Source organism: Saccopteryx bilineata, chromosome 8 (assembly GCF_036850765.1).
Source record: "Saccopteryx bilineata isolate mSacBil1 chromosome 8, mSacBil1_pri_phased_curated, whole genome shotgun sequence".
Taxonomy (NCBI): domain Eukaryota; kingdom Metazoa; phylum Chordata; class Mammalia; order Chiroptera; family Emballonuridae; genus Saccopteryx; species Saccopteryx bilineata.
Window position 1 is genome coordinate 96,979,508 of NC_089497.1, and position 16,093 is coordinate 96,995,600.

A 16,093-nucleotide genomic window follows, 5' to 3' on the forward strand; every position below is an offset into this window, starting at 1 on the left:
TCTAAATCATCCTTTTATTTACTTTGCAATATGTTTTTGTTTGCTTATATTTAATTAAGATGAAAAGCAGAAGAAAAGATCATCTGTGGGCACCAATTTATGAAGAGATCTACAACTACCACATTAATTTGGACCCTGTCAATCCTTATTCACTGAACACATATCTAATGTTCTGAGTCTGGGTATGGACTGAGCAATAAATAGACAAAATTCCTGGCCTCATGGAACTTACCTTCCATTGAGAAAGAAAAAACAAAAATCAGTAAATGAAATATGATATGTTAGATGGTGGTGAGTGCTATGGAGAAAAATAAAGCTGGGAAGAGGGCTGGGGTATGGGGACTGTAATTTAAAATTGAGTGGTCGACAAACAAACACCTTATTAAAAAGGTGATAACTGAATAAAAGAGTCAGTCATGCGGTTACATTGGTAAGAGCCATTTAGGTAGAACGGCACATGTAAAGCCCTGAATGGAGACACTCTTGGTGATTTTTTTTTTGTACTTTTCTGAAGCTGGAAACGGGGAGACAGACAGACTCCCGCATGCGCCCGACCGGGATCCACCTGGCACGCCCACCAGGGGCAACGCTCTGCCCACCAGGGGGCGATGCTCTGCCCCTCCGGGGCGTCGCTCTGCCGAGACCAGAGCCACTCTAGCGCCTGGGGCAGAGGCCAAGGAGCCATCCCCAGCACCCAGGCCATCTTTGCTCCAATGGAGCCTTGGCTGCAGGAGGGGAAGAGAGAGACAGAGAGGAAGGAGGGGGTGGGGGTGGAGAAGCAAATGGGCACTTCTATGTGCCTTGGCCGGGAATCAAACCCGGGTCCCCCGCACGCCAGGCCGACGCTCTACCACTGAGCCAACCAGCCAGGGCCCACTCTTGGTGAATTTGAGAAACAACATTGAAAGTGATGCCCAGAGCAAATGTGGAGGAGATGGCAGAAGAGGAAGTAAGAGGGGAATCTGGCGCTAGGTCACATGGGGCCTTTCTGGTCATCATAAGGGTTTGGCTTCTACTCTGGATAACATTGGAACTTTAAGCAGAGGAATTAGATAATCCAGCTTCTTTCTAACAGAATTGCTTTGATTGAAGGAGTCAGGGATGAAAGGTGATACTGGCTTTAGCCCAAAGCAAGACCATTCCCTGTACTAGGCCCTATGCTTTAGGAAATCCTTCGTAAAACAAACACACAGCATGCAAATTTATGATGGTACCCCGAGCTCTTTTTATTAGCGATCAGGACTCTATTCTGGTACAACACAGCCTTCAGTCTAACCATGTACTTCTATGATGACCACCTTTCCCTTCAGGAAGCTCTTTTCCATGTCTCTTGTACTACATGCATCAAAAGCTGACTGATGCCCTGGCCGGTTGGCTCAGTGGTAGAGCGTCAGCCTGGCGTGCAGAAGTTCCGGGTTCGATTCCCGGCCAGGGCACACAGGAGAAGCGCCCATCTGCTTCTCTACCCTTCCCCTCTCCTTCCTTTCTGTCTCTCTCTTCCCCTCCCGCAGCGAGGCTCCATTGGAGCAAAGATGGCCCGGGTGCTGGGGATGGCTCTTTGGCCTCTGCCCCAGGCGCTAGAGTGGCTCTGGTCTCAGCAGAGCGATGCCCCGGAGGGGCAGAGCATCGCCCCCTGGTGGGCAGAGCGTCGCCCCCTGGTGGGCGTGCCGGGTGGATCCCGGTCGGGCGCATGCGGGAGTCTGTCTGACTGATTCCAGCTTCAGAAAAAAAAAAAAAAAAAAAGGTGACTGACTCCAAATGCCATTGTTGATCAAATAAGTTTTAAATATGATATATGCTTGCTCGTTTATAGCTTGCATTGGGTGTGGGGGACAGGCTGTAAGCAGGCAGGGTCCTTATAACCCAAGGCTTAGTTTTAAGACTATAAACTTTTCCCCACACCCTTGACTGATTGCGTGATGTGGGGTGGTGCACTCTCATGAGGAATCCCATTATGCCTCAGATAAGTGATTCTGTATCACAAACTTCCTTGTTTGTATATTGGAATAAAGGTTTGGATTTCTACACTATAAAGTGGGGCGGACCAGGAGCTTGCTCTCTAGTTCCTGAGATTAGCATTAGAGAGGAGAGCAGAGAAAGGCCATGTGGAGGAGGCCAGGAGAAGCAGCCAAGATTGCAGAATACTAAAGGAGAAACCAGTTTGTGCAGAGAGAAGGAGATGGGGAACAGGGGTGAATAAGGCTGGTGAGCTAGAAACCTTTGATTCTGGGAAACTCAGATAAGCCAGAGGCTTTGGGAGCCCTGAATGGAAAGGGAAGTGTTTTCCCACTGTGTGTATTTCTTGCCCACTGGGTATAAGCTAGGATCAAAGGTAATGGCCCACCAGTTCTTGGCTCCATTGTTTCATTACCATCTGTCTGAATAAATGCGAACCTGCATGGGCCAGGCGGCTCTGATGGTGGCCATGGCTACTGGACATACAGCCATCATGATTAGTGGGACAAACACAGGAGATAGACACTGCTCTGGATTTGAACAATAAATGTGCTTAATTAAGAGAAGTACAGCTTATCTACTTCATCTTGAAAAGCATAAATGTCATAGGGAAACAAAGTATTACATCTCAGCTGTGCTGAGCATTCATTTTCTTGCTTTTTATTGTGTTCTAGTACATCATTCTTTATATATTTATGAATTGCTTAGTGTTTGCAACAGTTACAGGCTTAATGACTAAACATATTTAAAATCTCATCTCTCTCTAAATTTGCATTTATGCAGGTCCATACTGACAACTCATGATAGATTTAGATTTTAGAATATTGTTTTAAGAGATGATAAAAATTATAATATAAGTGAACATAGTGTATAGGATAAAATTTAAATATTTTTCAATATTGTTTACAATAGTGATAATACATTATATGCAACCCCAATTAAAATATTTGAACATGATATGTAAAATTTATGGTTCATTTCCAAACCTGATTGCTAATTTAGCTGCATAGTTTTTCCAAACTAAACCTAATTTTTAAAACATAACATTAAAATATCATGATTCAACAAAAGTAGTCTGATTTGACAAAACTGTCAATAGAACATGAATTATGTAGAAATTTTGATTATAAAAACATATTTTGCTGAAATTAAGTTTTAGAATAGCATCTAGAGGACAAACATATTGGAATTTATGAATTAGGTTCTTTTTCTTATTACCCATCCAAACATCACTTGCCCATTAATAGAACTCCCAGACATGCACAATAGTAATTCAGTCATTTTGATATTTTATTTACTGTCAGTCACATAAAAACTATGTTTTTTTTTACTTTTTCAATATTAAAGCATACATTAAAGTAGGATATATAATATTTTAAATACTTATTAGCTTGATTTAGAAATTTTAAATGTATAATGTTGGACCCCATTTGAATTTCACCCTAGACCCCTTGTATTTTAGGGGAATCCAGATTGGATGTTGTTGCTATAAATAATCCAGGTAAAAATTGGTGGCTTGGCCAGGGTGATGGCAGCAGACATGTGTGAAGTCATCAGATTCTGGATACATTTTGAAGAACCAAAAGGATTTCCTGACAGATTAGATTTAAGTGTGAAAGGGAAGAATCAAAGGTTTCTGGCCTAAGCAATTCCGGAGGAATTGGCAGTTCTGTGAGTTAGGGCGGGACTTGGGAGAAGAAACTTGGAGGAGACTTTAGTAGCTTACTTCTGTTATGTTAAATTTGAGATGTCAGTTTAACTCTCATTGGTTTTATACTCAGGGCATTCAGGAGAGAGGTTTGTATATTTAGCAGTCACTAGAGTAGGGGTAGGTAGGGGCTGTATTCAAATCCTGGGGATGGGAGAGTTCTTTTCTTTATTTTCATGCTGTCAGTAAGATGGGAGATGTAAATAATTGAAAAAGTGAACACTGTTTTGCCACTTTCCTCTCATAGAAAAAGTGGCACAAAGGACCTAGAAGTCATCCCCTAACATTAAAGGCTAAGAACTCCCTTGGTGTAGATATCCTAAAAAAGTTCATAATTAACCACCAACCCTAAGGCCTTAACTTTAGACTCTCTATAAAATGTTTATCTCAAATACACAAGGAAGACACTGCTGGATGTCATAAACCCTCCAGGTGAAGCACTGCTCCCTCACTGGTCCTCTGCCCAGCTGCCTTTTATATCACATCTTTGATGTGGTTTTTCTCATCCATCTTCCAAAGTTAGTTGGCTTTTGGTCTCCCCAAATTTCTGCAACACAATAATGGAAAAGATATAAAAGGGAAAAAATATACAATAAACATACAAAGATAGATACAAAACTTTAAGTTTCTGAATGTCTTTGATATTCAATCTTCAAAATGGAAAAAGTTCTAAGTTCAAACATCATGTTTTAATCATGCAAGTTATCTTATTCTTCCTCTGACAAATACAAGCAACCTCATCTGAGCACTATTGCAGTCTAAATGAAGAAGAGCTGCTGAAGAAAGGAGGAAATGTCAAGACTGAACTTACCTCAGACTGCTGGGTAGGCCTTGGATGCTAAACTAATGCAACATTTTTTAAATTGGCATCCTACACAATGCTGTTCCACAGGATGTTACTTGATGAGTTCTATACTCAAAATAAAAATGGGACTGTCAGGATACACTAATGTGCTCTATGATTCTTCAAGATGGAGCTACAGAAGATAGCATTTCCAACATTTGTTTGATTCAGAAACAACTCTTTTTCCAAGTAACTCATAACAACTTCCAGAAATGGTTTTCCTCTATACATCGTATATAAACATCCCACAAATATAAAATCTCAAAAGTGACTGATGTTTGTCAAAGTTTGTTTGTCTGGCAGAGCAAGACCAGAAAGTTTCTCATCACCCATTTTCTGATTTGGCTTACCAAGGTTTGCAAATCTGTCTAACTACATGCCTCTTGAACCAAATTCAATTTAGATTCAATAAACTTACTTCTTAAAAAGTGAGGCTGTTGACCCTGGCCGGTTGGCTCAGTGGTAGAGCGTCGGCCTGGTGTGCAGAGGTCCCGGGTTTGATTCCCAGCCAGGGCACACAGGAGAAGCGCCCATCTGCTTCTCCACCCCTCCCCCTCTCCTTCCTCTCTGTCTCTCTCTTCCCATCCCGCAGCCGAAGCTCCATTGGAGCAAAGATGGCCCGGGCGCTGGGGATGGCTCCTTGGCCTCTGCCCCAGGCGCTAGAGTGGCTCTGGTCTCAGCAGAGCGACGACCCCCCCCCCGGAAGGGGCAGAGTGTCGCCCCCTGGTGGGCGTGCCGGGTGGATCCCGGTCAGGCGCATGCGGGAGTCTGTCTGACTGTCTCTCCCCGTTTCCAGCTTCAGAAAAATACAAAAAAAATAAGTGAGGCTGTTGAATTATTATATGTTCATAGTTATTAAATATTCACATTGCAAGTGAATTCCCAAATACCCACCTGTTCCAACTGTGTTATCACTGAATAACAGGAATAAATTATTATAGAGATAATGGTAATGAAGCCAAAGAATTTATCCAAATTAAATGTTCTCCCATGAAGAAAGGGCTAAATGTTTAGATCAGTAATGATCCAATTCTACTCTTGAGTCTTTTGAGGACATTCGGTTCTTCTAAGGACAATAATTTGATGAATGGATGGGTCTTTGCTATGATTGAATTAAGCAATATCTTTATTAATTTTCTTTTTACCTTTTACCCAAACAGAAATTCAAATAATACAGGTTTTATGAGCAAATCTTTACACTCCTATTAATTTTAAAGATATGTTAGCTAGTCTTTACCATTCCTCCTGTGTATTCTCCCCCAAATTAAACTAATATGGAAATAGTTTCATTTTGTTGAAAGACAACCCTCCTAACTAAATTAGAAACTTTTGAGTAATACCTGCCCATCATATGTCAGCTGTTAGCCTCACATTTATGCAGAAAAGACTTACACACATTTATATGAGATATTGAAGCTATTTAGTAAGAACACATTTATTAATTACAAATCTCATCCATATTTTTGCATACAAATACTAATTACTTAAATGGCTTGAGAAATGCCACTATAGTGCTAAATGAAAAAGCTATCTACTAAGCTAATAGACATGCTCTCAAAAACAGATAGGTAATTATTTTTAAAGAAGTGATGCCTTAAAATAGTAATAACAATTGACTCTAGGTCATATAACTTTTTCTCATTTTTTCTGTATTACTTCTATAGTTTTGAAAAAATTATGAAAGTTATTTTTTCAATAGCACTATTCTTTGTTACTTGGCTTATTCCACTGACTCCAAACTACAATGTTAAGACACAAGTTTATGGTGAAATTCCAGAAGTCTCCTCAGGATACAAAAGGAACCCAGTAAAAACGCTGTCATCCTCAGCACTGACATACACGCCATTCCAATCTCTGGAGACTTCCAGCCAGACTTGGTCCCCTGCACTTAATTTTAGGATGGTGAGTAAAGAGACCTGGTCTATTTCATGACCATAGAGTGTTTCTCTGGATTTGAACTGCTTCTTATTCCAGGTCACCAGGCTGATCTGAGCGGGTCGGCCACTCACCGTGACATGGTAGGAAAATACATATGCCCCAGGAATACTGCAGTTAAATTTCCCAGTGACAGGGCTGTAATTCCCTTGGTCGTTATAGAAAACCTTGTCAAATTTAATAGGGACATTGGGAGGAGGGAAAGGCTTTGATAAAGCAGCGCTGAAAGCTGACCGTGCAACTCTGGTCACTTCCCCCTTGGAGCCTTTGAGGCCACGAGAGCCCTTCTTCCCAATAGATCCTCGGACCCCTTTGCTCCCAAGCTCACCCTTTGGCCCCACAGGTCCCATAAGACCAGGAGGACCTAACTCACCCTTTTCTCCTTTAGTCCCCGGCTTACCTTGGGCTCCCCGCAGACCCTCTGGGCCCCTTTCACCTTCCATCCCAATGTCTCCTTTGCTACCTTTCTCTCCTTTCATCCCCACCTCCCCTTTCTGCCCCCTCACCCCCCTCTCCCCAGAATTTCCGCAGTAGCCCTTCTCTCCCTGCTCCCCCTTCTCTCCTTTGGCCCCAGGCTCCCCATTCAAGCCCGGTGAGCCCACAGTTCCCCGGTCTCCTTTATCTCCTTTAACAGCATTCACAAACGTGTCCCCCTTCGAGCCTTTTTGTCCTTTTGCTCCTGTTGGTCCAATGTCTCCTTTATACCCTGTAGAACCAAGTCCACCTGAAATGGAAATTTAAAATAATGTTTAAGGACTACATAGGCTATAAACAAAATGCTATTATCACAGGGCTCCCAAAACAGAAACAAAACCTATTGACTGGGGCTGGAAACCTGGTTTCTGCCTTAGTAATGGCTGTGGGAGGGAACTCCCATAGAGCCGCTTACCACACCTGTCTCATAAGGGGAAGAATGCTACTGAGAAGTGATATCTTATGTTAGGTCTCTTGGATCTAGTTCTATTTCATTTTATTTTTTTACTTTTAAGACAATAAAGAATAGTAAAACTATAGTTACCAATTTTATTTCATTACACTTTGCATCTTGGCCCAACCCAAGTATTCTAAATTCCATATTGCCCATCCAAACTCAAAACATCTCAGGCAGAAAAACTGAAACCTGAAAGATTCATGAGTCTTTTCCCAAAGACAGCAAAAGAGGAACAGAGTTCATACCTTTACTTCGTCTCCACATTCTGAGCCCAGTATTCACACTCCACCATGCTAGTGCACTGAATTATTATAAGAATGATAGCAATTTACATTTCCCTTTTCCTTCTCATAACTTTGAATTTAAACAAGAAGGAAATTTGGGGCTGTACTGTGACAGAGTTTATTCTCTCCAGTAGCTCTCATTCACACTGTACCTGGTGCTCCAGGCTTCCCAGGGTATCCTGGAGCTCCACTTGTTCCTTCATCCCCACGTTCTCCCTTAAGTCCTAGAATGATACCAGGACTAACTTTTATTCAATTATATCAATGATAAGACTAACATCCATTTCACAACCATGTCACATTACAATGCTTCCTTTACCAATATGTGTAAAAGTAAAACACTATGGTTGGGGTGGTGAACACAATACCATATACAGATGATGTATCATTGAGTTGTACACTTGAAACCTATATAATTTTATTAACCACTGTCACCCAATAAATTCATAGAAAAATAAATTAATGAAGTAAAACAATATGGAAAAAGGTTATAGAGCATCATTCAGAATATTTTATTCCAATTGATGGCAAATCATTTAAAGGAGATTTTGAGGGTGGTGCCAATCTCTTCAAGCAGAGCTCAGCTTTTCCTTCAGCATTTCCACAGCTCTTCAAATCTTTCACAAAACTCACGACAAATTTCCTGGTGTTATATGTGTGTGTGTTTTCTCTATTGTGAATTTTGATTGACATTCCTCTTCTTCATATTCCCCACGATGCCTCAGAAGCTGCCATGCATAGAGCACAATATTCTGCAGTTGGCTAAAACTAATCATGACAAAACTCATCTAGGTTTTTGACATTGAGCATCAGGAAAGGGAATTTTGGGGGGGTGAGGGGAATTTTCATATATTCTTTGGACAAGTTATAGAACTGAGAGATACTATATTTGAAAAAGAATTTTCTAATCTGGGTTTTTAGATATTTTTCATATTACCACAAAATGAACTTTTATGCTGGGCCTGGCTGAAGTCCCACCTTGTTAGAATGCCGCCACACTAGATTTATTTAATTGTAAATGATACTAGCAATAATAATAGTAATAAAAATAGCTAACTCTCATGGATCATCTACTTTCCATCAGGTAATGTCCCAAGCTCTTAATATAATTTTTATAATTTAATCCAGCCTTTTTAATTTAATGTTAAGTTTTATTTGATATTAAAACCGCCTCTCATATAACAAGAAAGGCTCATATAACAGAGCACATTTCATTATTTAGAAAAAAATTTTTTTTAGAGCTTGGCTGGTTAGCCCAGTGGTAGAGCATGGGCCCAGCATGTGGATATCCCAGGTTTGATTCCTGGTCAGGAAAAACAACCAACTCCTTCTCCACCCCTCCTTCTTCTCTTTCTCTCTCCCTCTCTTCTCCCACGGCCATGGCTCAATTGGTTTAAGCACATCACCCCTGGGTGCTAAGGATGGCTCAGTGGGGCCTCCTCTCGAGTGCTAAAAATGGCATTGGTTGCAAGCATGGCCACAGATAGGCAGAACATTAGCCCCAGACATAGGTTGCTGGGTGGATCCCAGTCAGGGACATGAGGGAGTTTGTCTATTTCCTCTCCTCTCACTTGGAAAAAGGAAAAAAGACAGACAGAGATAGGGAGAGAGAGAGAGAGAGAGTCGAACATAGATTTATTCCTGTATTTGCCCTGACCAGGGATTGAACCAGCAATTTCTGCACTTCCAGATGACACTGCAACGAACAAAGCTGGCTGGCCAGGGCTAGAAAACTTTTTATTTAAGAAAATTTATAGCATCTCCCTTCAAGAATGGTAGAACAGATATTTTGTCACTGCTTTTATCACAAAAGAAACTGAGATACTAAAAAATTTAGAAATTTGTACAAAGTCAAAGATGACTGCATATTATACAGGTTAGCATCAATTACCAACCACATTATTTATATATAGTAAACATTTTTTATTTCATTTTTTGTCAGGAAAAAAAATCCTAAGTAAATTAAAAGTCATGAGAGGAGACTTTCCCAAAGTTCACGTAAAGCAACTACAGAAATCCCACCATAAGTCATTTCCAAGTAGCTAGCTCCTCTATTACCATTCCAAAAAAAAAAAAAAAAACATTTAAAATTTGGATGTTAACACTCAAGCATCAGGAAAATGTCTGCATGCCTTCGGAGAGAACCCAACTCTGAATGAAAGTAAAGGGTGAATTCTATTCCCAGTCCTTGTCAATACTCACATACTGACCTTCACAGTAGAGTTATTCTGGTGCTCAAGTTCATGTAAGGATTTTAACTGCTGGCACTGAATTTACTCAGTCAGACTGTGACTAGCCAGAATGAAGTCCTTTTTTTTTCAACTTTAGATCTTAACTAAGTCTGGAAGTGAAAGGAAAGTGGAGTTGCCATACTACAGAATTGCTAAATGAATTTCTCCTTTTGATCCTTCATCAAAGCATATTTTTAAGAACCTTATTTTATGATACTTCCCTGTTTTTTCTTTTACTTCCTGGCTTCCAAAAAGCATGAATCTTTGGGTAGGTTGATCACTAATCTTTATTTCACAGGGTTGTCTGCTAACATAATTCAGCCACAAAAGGATTAAATGTTTGCGAGACTGAGAATCACATAACTGACAAGTGTGAAGTAGCTCTCTCTTACCTTAGCATTTTTTCTGAGTAATTACTTCACTGAATGTTCTATAGCAGGGGTCCCCAAACTTTTTCACTGTCCCTTAGACCATTAGAGAGCCAGACTATAAAAAAAAACTATGAACAAATCCCTATGCACACTGCACATATCTTATTTTAAAGTTAAAAACAAAACGGGAACAAATACAATATTTAAAATAAAGAACAATAAATTTAAATCAACAAACTGACCAGTATTTCAATGGGAACTATGGGCCTGCTTTTTGGCTAATGAAATGGTCAATGTGCTCCTCTCACTGACCACCAATGAAAGAGGTGCCCCTTCCGGAAGTGCGGCAGGGGCCAGATAAATGGCCTCAGGGGGCTGCATGTGGCCCACGAGCCATAGTTTGGGGACCCCTGTTCTATAGAAATGAGTTAGGCAGATCTTGGACCATGTGGAGGGTGATGTATAGATGGTATTAGGTCTTTTGACATGTGACACTGAGTCTAAAACATTTAACTTGATGGATAGGTGGTATTTCTACAGGCTGGCATTATTCACTGAGGAATTATTAAATGTCCCAGTGAATTTGTAACCTTCCCTCAACACCTTGGAGCATTTACAGAACCAGGGGTTTCCCAGGCAGAACATCCTCTTTACTGATACATCCTTGAAATTATGGAATTTCTGAGCTGAAAAAGATCTATGAAAGTATTCATAACCATAAATCTTTTTTGAAAGTTATCAAGGTATAAATAAATACCTACTCTATTCCCTCCAACTTTCAGATGAGATGAAGTGACTGGTGACTGTTCTGTGCTTGATTTCTCCCATTTGAATTCAGTTCTCTTCGGAACACTGACACCGCTCCCATTTTGAGTGTGAGCCAAATGATATGCCACATTCTCCTTAGCAGGCAGGCTACCCACCTAAACAAAATAAGACTGCCTGCTCTAGTTAGTTCTCTCCAGTATGAAATTAATTCACATCATGAGGAAGAGCTCACATGAGAGTATACAGAGAAGGATGCTTCCCCAGAGATGCTAAAGTTACCAGGTCAGCTGGGAGGTCAGTGAGAGACAGAAAAGATGTATGTGCAGGTATGTGTGATATGTTATAGGGCAAGTTTAAAATTTCTCAACTGGCTATTTATAAAGTTAACATTTTTATATCAAATATAATTCACAATATGCTTAACCAAATTTTACATTTTTAAAATTAATCCAGGCACTAGCCAGTGATTCAGTGGATAGAGCGTCAGTCCGGTGTATGGATGTCCTGGGTTTGATTCCCAGTCAAGGCACACAGGAGAAGTGTCCATCTGCTTCTCCCCCACATTCTCTTCCTCTTCCCCTCCCACAGTCAACGGCTTGATTGGTTTGACCATAGCCCCAGGTTCTGAGGATAGCTCAGTTTGTCTGAGTACAATAGCTTCAGGCACTAAAAACAGCTCAGTACTCAAGCATCAGCCCCAGGTGGGGTACATGTGGGAATCTGCTTCACTGTCTCCCTTCCTCTCACCTAAAATAAAATAAAATAAAAACTAAAAATAAAATTGATTCATCTGCTAGAATCTGTATGTATTTAGCAACCCTCTTCTAAAAATGATGCACAGCATCCCTTGAGTTTTGACATGAAATGAATATAATTACCTACCCTTCTCTCCTTTCTGGCCTTTTGGACCTTGGGGTCCAATGACTCCTGGTGGCCCTGAAATCCCCATATCACCAACTTTTCCCTTAGGACCTGGAAATGAGATTTTTAAAACCATCAAAATACAAGTTTTTCAAAATTCATTAGTAACTCTCAGTGTCCTAATGTTAAAATCTGGGTGGGTATAAATTATTAAAGAGTTCTAAAGACAATATTTTCGTCTGATTTGCAATTTTTTACTACCTGAATAGTTAAATTGAGCACATTAGTACTTGTCACTGGATTCATGACAGTGATTTAATGGTTCAGAGAAGCAGTGCTATACCAAACAACAAGAGCAAAATGAACACCGACTTGACCTCAGGTTGGAAGTAAAACCACAATGCCTGGCACTTTTGGTTTTCCTACTCGTTCACTTGTGCATTTATTCAGGAACTATTGCTGAGGCTTCCCATAAACCAAGCACCCTACTAGATGCTAGGAATCAGCCATCATCATTCCAGGAGTTCCTAAAACAAAATGATGATTGCCAGAGGGGGAGCAAGTAGAGAGAGAAGGATGAGAAAGGAATGGCATTAAAAAGTAAAAACTTCTAGTTATAAAATAAATGGGGTTGTAATATACAGCTAAAGAATATAGTCAAGAAAATCATAACTATCTACAATGACAAATGGTTATCAGACTCGTGTGTTTTGTAGATCACTTTGTAAGGTATATAAATGTTGAATTTATGTTGAAATTAATATAATATTGAATATTAACTATAATTTTTTAAAATATTCATATAAGGCCCTGGCCGGTTGGCTTAGCGGTAGAGTGTCGGCCTGGCATGCGGAGGACCCGGGTTCGATTCCAGGCCAGGGCACATAGGAGAAGCGCCCATTTGCTTCTCCATCCCCCCCCCCTTCCTCTCTGTCTCTCTCTTCCCCTCCCGCAGCCAAGGCTCCATTGGAGCAAAGATGGCCTGGGCGCTGGGGATGGCTCCTTGGCCTCTGCCCCAGGCACTGGAGTGGCTCTGGTCATGGCAGAGCGACGCCCCGGAGGGGCAGAGCATCGCCCCCTGGTGGGCAGAGCATCGCCCCTGGTGGGCGTTCCGGGTGGATCCCGGTCGGGTGCATGCGGGAGTCTGTTTGACTGTCTCTTCCCGTTTCCAGCTTCAGAAAAATACAAAAAATAAAAATAAATAAAATAAATAAAAATAAAATATTCATATAAAAACTTAAAAAAATATACCAATAGTCCCTGCCTTCATGGAGCTGAGTCCATGAAAGATAAACACTGAACAAATAAATTACACAACTAAGTATAAAATATCACTCTGTAGTTAGTGATATAAAGGATCAAAGGAAACAGCCCTAAGAAAATAGCTTAAGTTAAAACCCAATGAACAAATTAGGATTTGAGTAGGTTTATTTTTATTTTTATGTTTACTTAATGATACTCTTATACTAGGTTTCTAATTTTTTTAAAAAGTGTATTTTTGAAAACACTGATAAAGACAAAAGAAATAGCTCTCTGGTAATCTCAAAAATAGAATCTTCTCAAGCTCCTAGTATTTCAGGAGGTAGGAAAAGACTCCTATGGCAGCTAACTGAAAAAAATAAACACTTTGTAGAGCACTTCTTCTATTCCAGGCACCACACTCATTCAGTTGTCTTGATGACTCTGTGAAGCTGGGGTTATTCTTAGCCCATTTTATTTTTTTGGAAACTGAGACTTAGAGAAGTAATGAAATTTCCCCATGATGAGCCCATGATAGACTCAACAGGCTGAACTCTCAAGCACTCTGCTCTTTGCAGAACCAGTCACACTAAGACATATGAGTGCCCTGGGCAAGCTAATGACTTGGCACACCTTCAGAGCATTTGTCATATGTATGTACAAGAGAGGCTGAACTCTGAGAACAAAACAGTGAAACCCACAGCTGGGTACAACACAAGCATTGATATTACAGACCCACAGCCTTAGAAGACAGTTTAGCCAGCAGCTGTGTTTACTTGACCATGCCCTTGGGGTTTTCACTCCCAAGAAGCTTGCCAACTGATATGATACTAAGAAAAATTTTGGTAAATATAATTTTCTCAGTCTCATTACATTTCCAGGGATATGTTAGCAACCCTGGATTGCTGGAGCCCAAGACCACTGCCCAGCTCTCCATAACACGGATCACATTTCCCAGAAGATTTCTGCAATGGGATGAATGAATGGAAAGCTTAACAAGGATGTGTAATTCTTAATTCTATAACTTTAAATTCTTCAAGAAAAACACAACAAATACACATATGTAATTTTTTTCAGGTAATAGTGAATTTGCAATTGGCATTCTGATCTCATTTTTACCTTGAACTTTCTGCTATATAACATGTAAAAGCTGAAAATTACAATAAGATTGAGAATGTATTTACTATGTGTATATGAAAGGTATCTGAAATTCTGAAATATTACATAGAAAGGGGAAAGTTGCTGGGAAAGGATACAGTCTTGACTCAGAATTTCCATGAGAAGCAAACTGAACCTTGGCTTTCTTCTCCACCTCACATGTGTTCCTTCTCTAATCCTGACTTCAAACAGCCTCCAAAAATCCACCTGTCAGCACACAGTCTTACCGGATAATAGAATTTTTATTTTCCCTTTTTACATTGACCATTAATGAAAAGATTGTCCTGGCAATGAAAGCTGCATACACTCCGTGCTGGGGTTGGTAGACCTGGCCTCTGCTAGCCCCACCCCCATGCTGTCCAATAGCATAATAGAAGTTTCTGGAGTGGTGGAAATGCTGCACATCTGTGCTGCACAAGTGGGTCATTGTTGGTCACATGTGGCTACTGAGCACATGCAATGTGGCCATGGTGACTATGTTACTGAATTCTCAATCTTACCTAATGTTAATGTTGTCAATTGCTGCGTACAACACTAGTAGTTACCACATTGGACCGCACAGTGCCAGCTGCATTTGTCACAATGATACACCTAGGCCTGTCCTCATTTTCATGACACTGTAGAAACCCTCGGGAAGTTTCAACTCCGATCTATCTCTCAACCCTCAGGATATACAGGGAGGAAATATGGCTTTATATATTTATAAATACCTGGCTTTCCAGTCTCGCCGGGTTCTCCTTTCTGCCCTGGCACAAATGAGCAACAATCGCAGCAATTCAAAAAGAAATCCGCCGTGTTGAGAGTGAAGTTTTCAAAGGGGAAGAGAGTGGCAGCGCCAGAGACAAAGTCTTGGATGGAGGGGTCAGGAATGGGTTCTGCCACGTCACCCATGTTTGTGAAAGGGGTTTCTTCTTCCTTTCCAGGAGGCAGGCCACTGGGTGGCCTGAGACCATTCAGCATCTCTTTTCCCTCAGATTTCTTCGTAAATTTGATATACGGTGTAGTCTTTGCTATTGAGTCCATATCAGCAATAGCCAAAATAATTAAAATAGCACAAAGCCAAGAAAACATCCACATAACTGAGGCTGGAAAAGAATAAAAATATGTGTATATGCATTATGTGAGATCCAAATAAAAAGTAGTATAAATATGTACTTACAGGAGACAAATACATATACATATATGAAACATAAGAATGAATAGTATGTATGATATTAAATGATTTTTTTGTATTTTTTATGCAACTGTGTGTGCTTGAATCACAACAGAATATTTTATTTGCCTGAAGTATTTATTAGAAGGAACATTTTGCTTCAGTTTTCCTTTCTGGTTGTTTGTATTACATGTTCTAAAATACTGTTCTCACTTATTCAAATTATCTTGCCAAATAGAAAACATGACCTATAATATATGCAACATGACTTAATAGCTCATATTCCCTGGGGAAAACAAATATGTATAATTTCCTGACTGATCTCACTCAGATGTATAGAAATCAAACACATTTGTATAAGAGAAAGATGAAAAATATTGAGTTGAACAGTTTTTTCCAGCAAATGCAATTATTTCAAGAAAAATATGAGTGAAATAGTCCTTAAATCTACTAAGGATAATGATCCTGCTGTGAGAGTAATCTTTTAGACTGCATTATAATAAATGGAGAGAGCAAGAGAGTGAATTTAAAATACCATAAATTAAATACATGCTATGTTCTTAAATTCTTCACATATTTAATTCTCCAATTATTTGCTTTATAATTTAAGGAGGTTTTTTCTGAAAACTCACATTTATCCTTGTATTATTTTAA

At 40.0% G+C, this 16,093-nt stretch overlaps 1 protein-coding gene across 1 annotated transcript in view; it reads right to left on the reverse strand.

Annotated features, from left to right (window-relative positions):
- Positions 1-6,199: 6,199 nt before the first annotated feature.
- Positions 6,200-16,093, reverse strand: part of OTOL1 (otolin 1) — a 48,001-nt gene continuing 38,107 nt past the window's right edge. Inside the window, exons 3-6 of the mRNA XM_066241388.1 lie at positions 14,997-15,371; positions 11,911-12,000; positions 7,811-7,882; positions 6,200-7,167 (exon numbers count right to left, since the gene is read on the reverse strand). Of these exons, the coding sequence (XP_066097485.1) occupies positions 6,269-7,167; positions 7,811-7,882; positions 11,911-12,000; positions 14,997-15,363 (1,428 nt within the window). The 5' untranslated portion in view covers positions 15,364-15,371 and the 3' untranslated portion in view covers positions 6,200-6,268. The remainder of the gene's footprint in view (positions 7,168-7,810; positions 7,883-11,910; positions 12,001-14,996; positions 15,372-16,093) is intronic.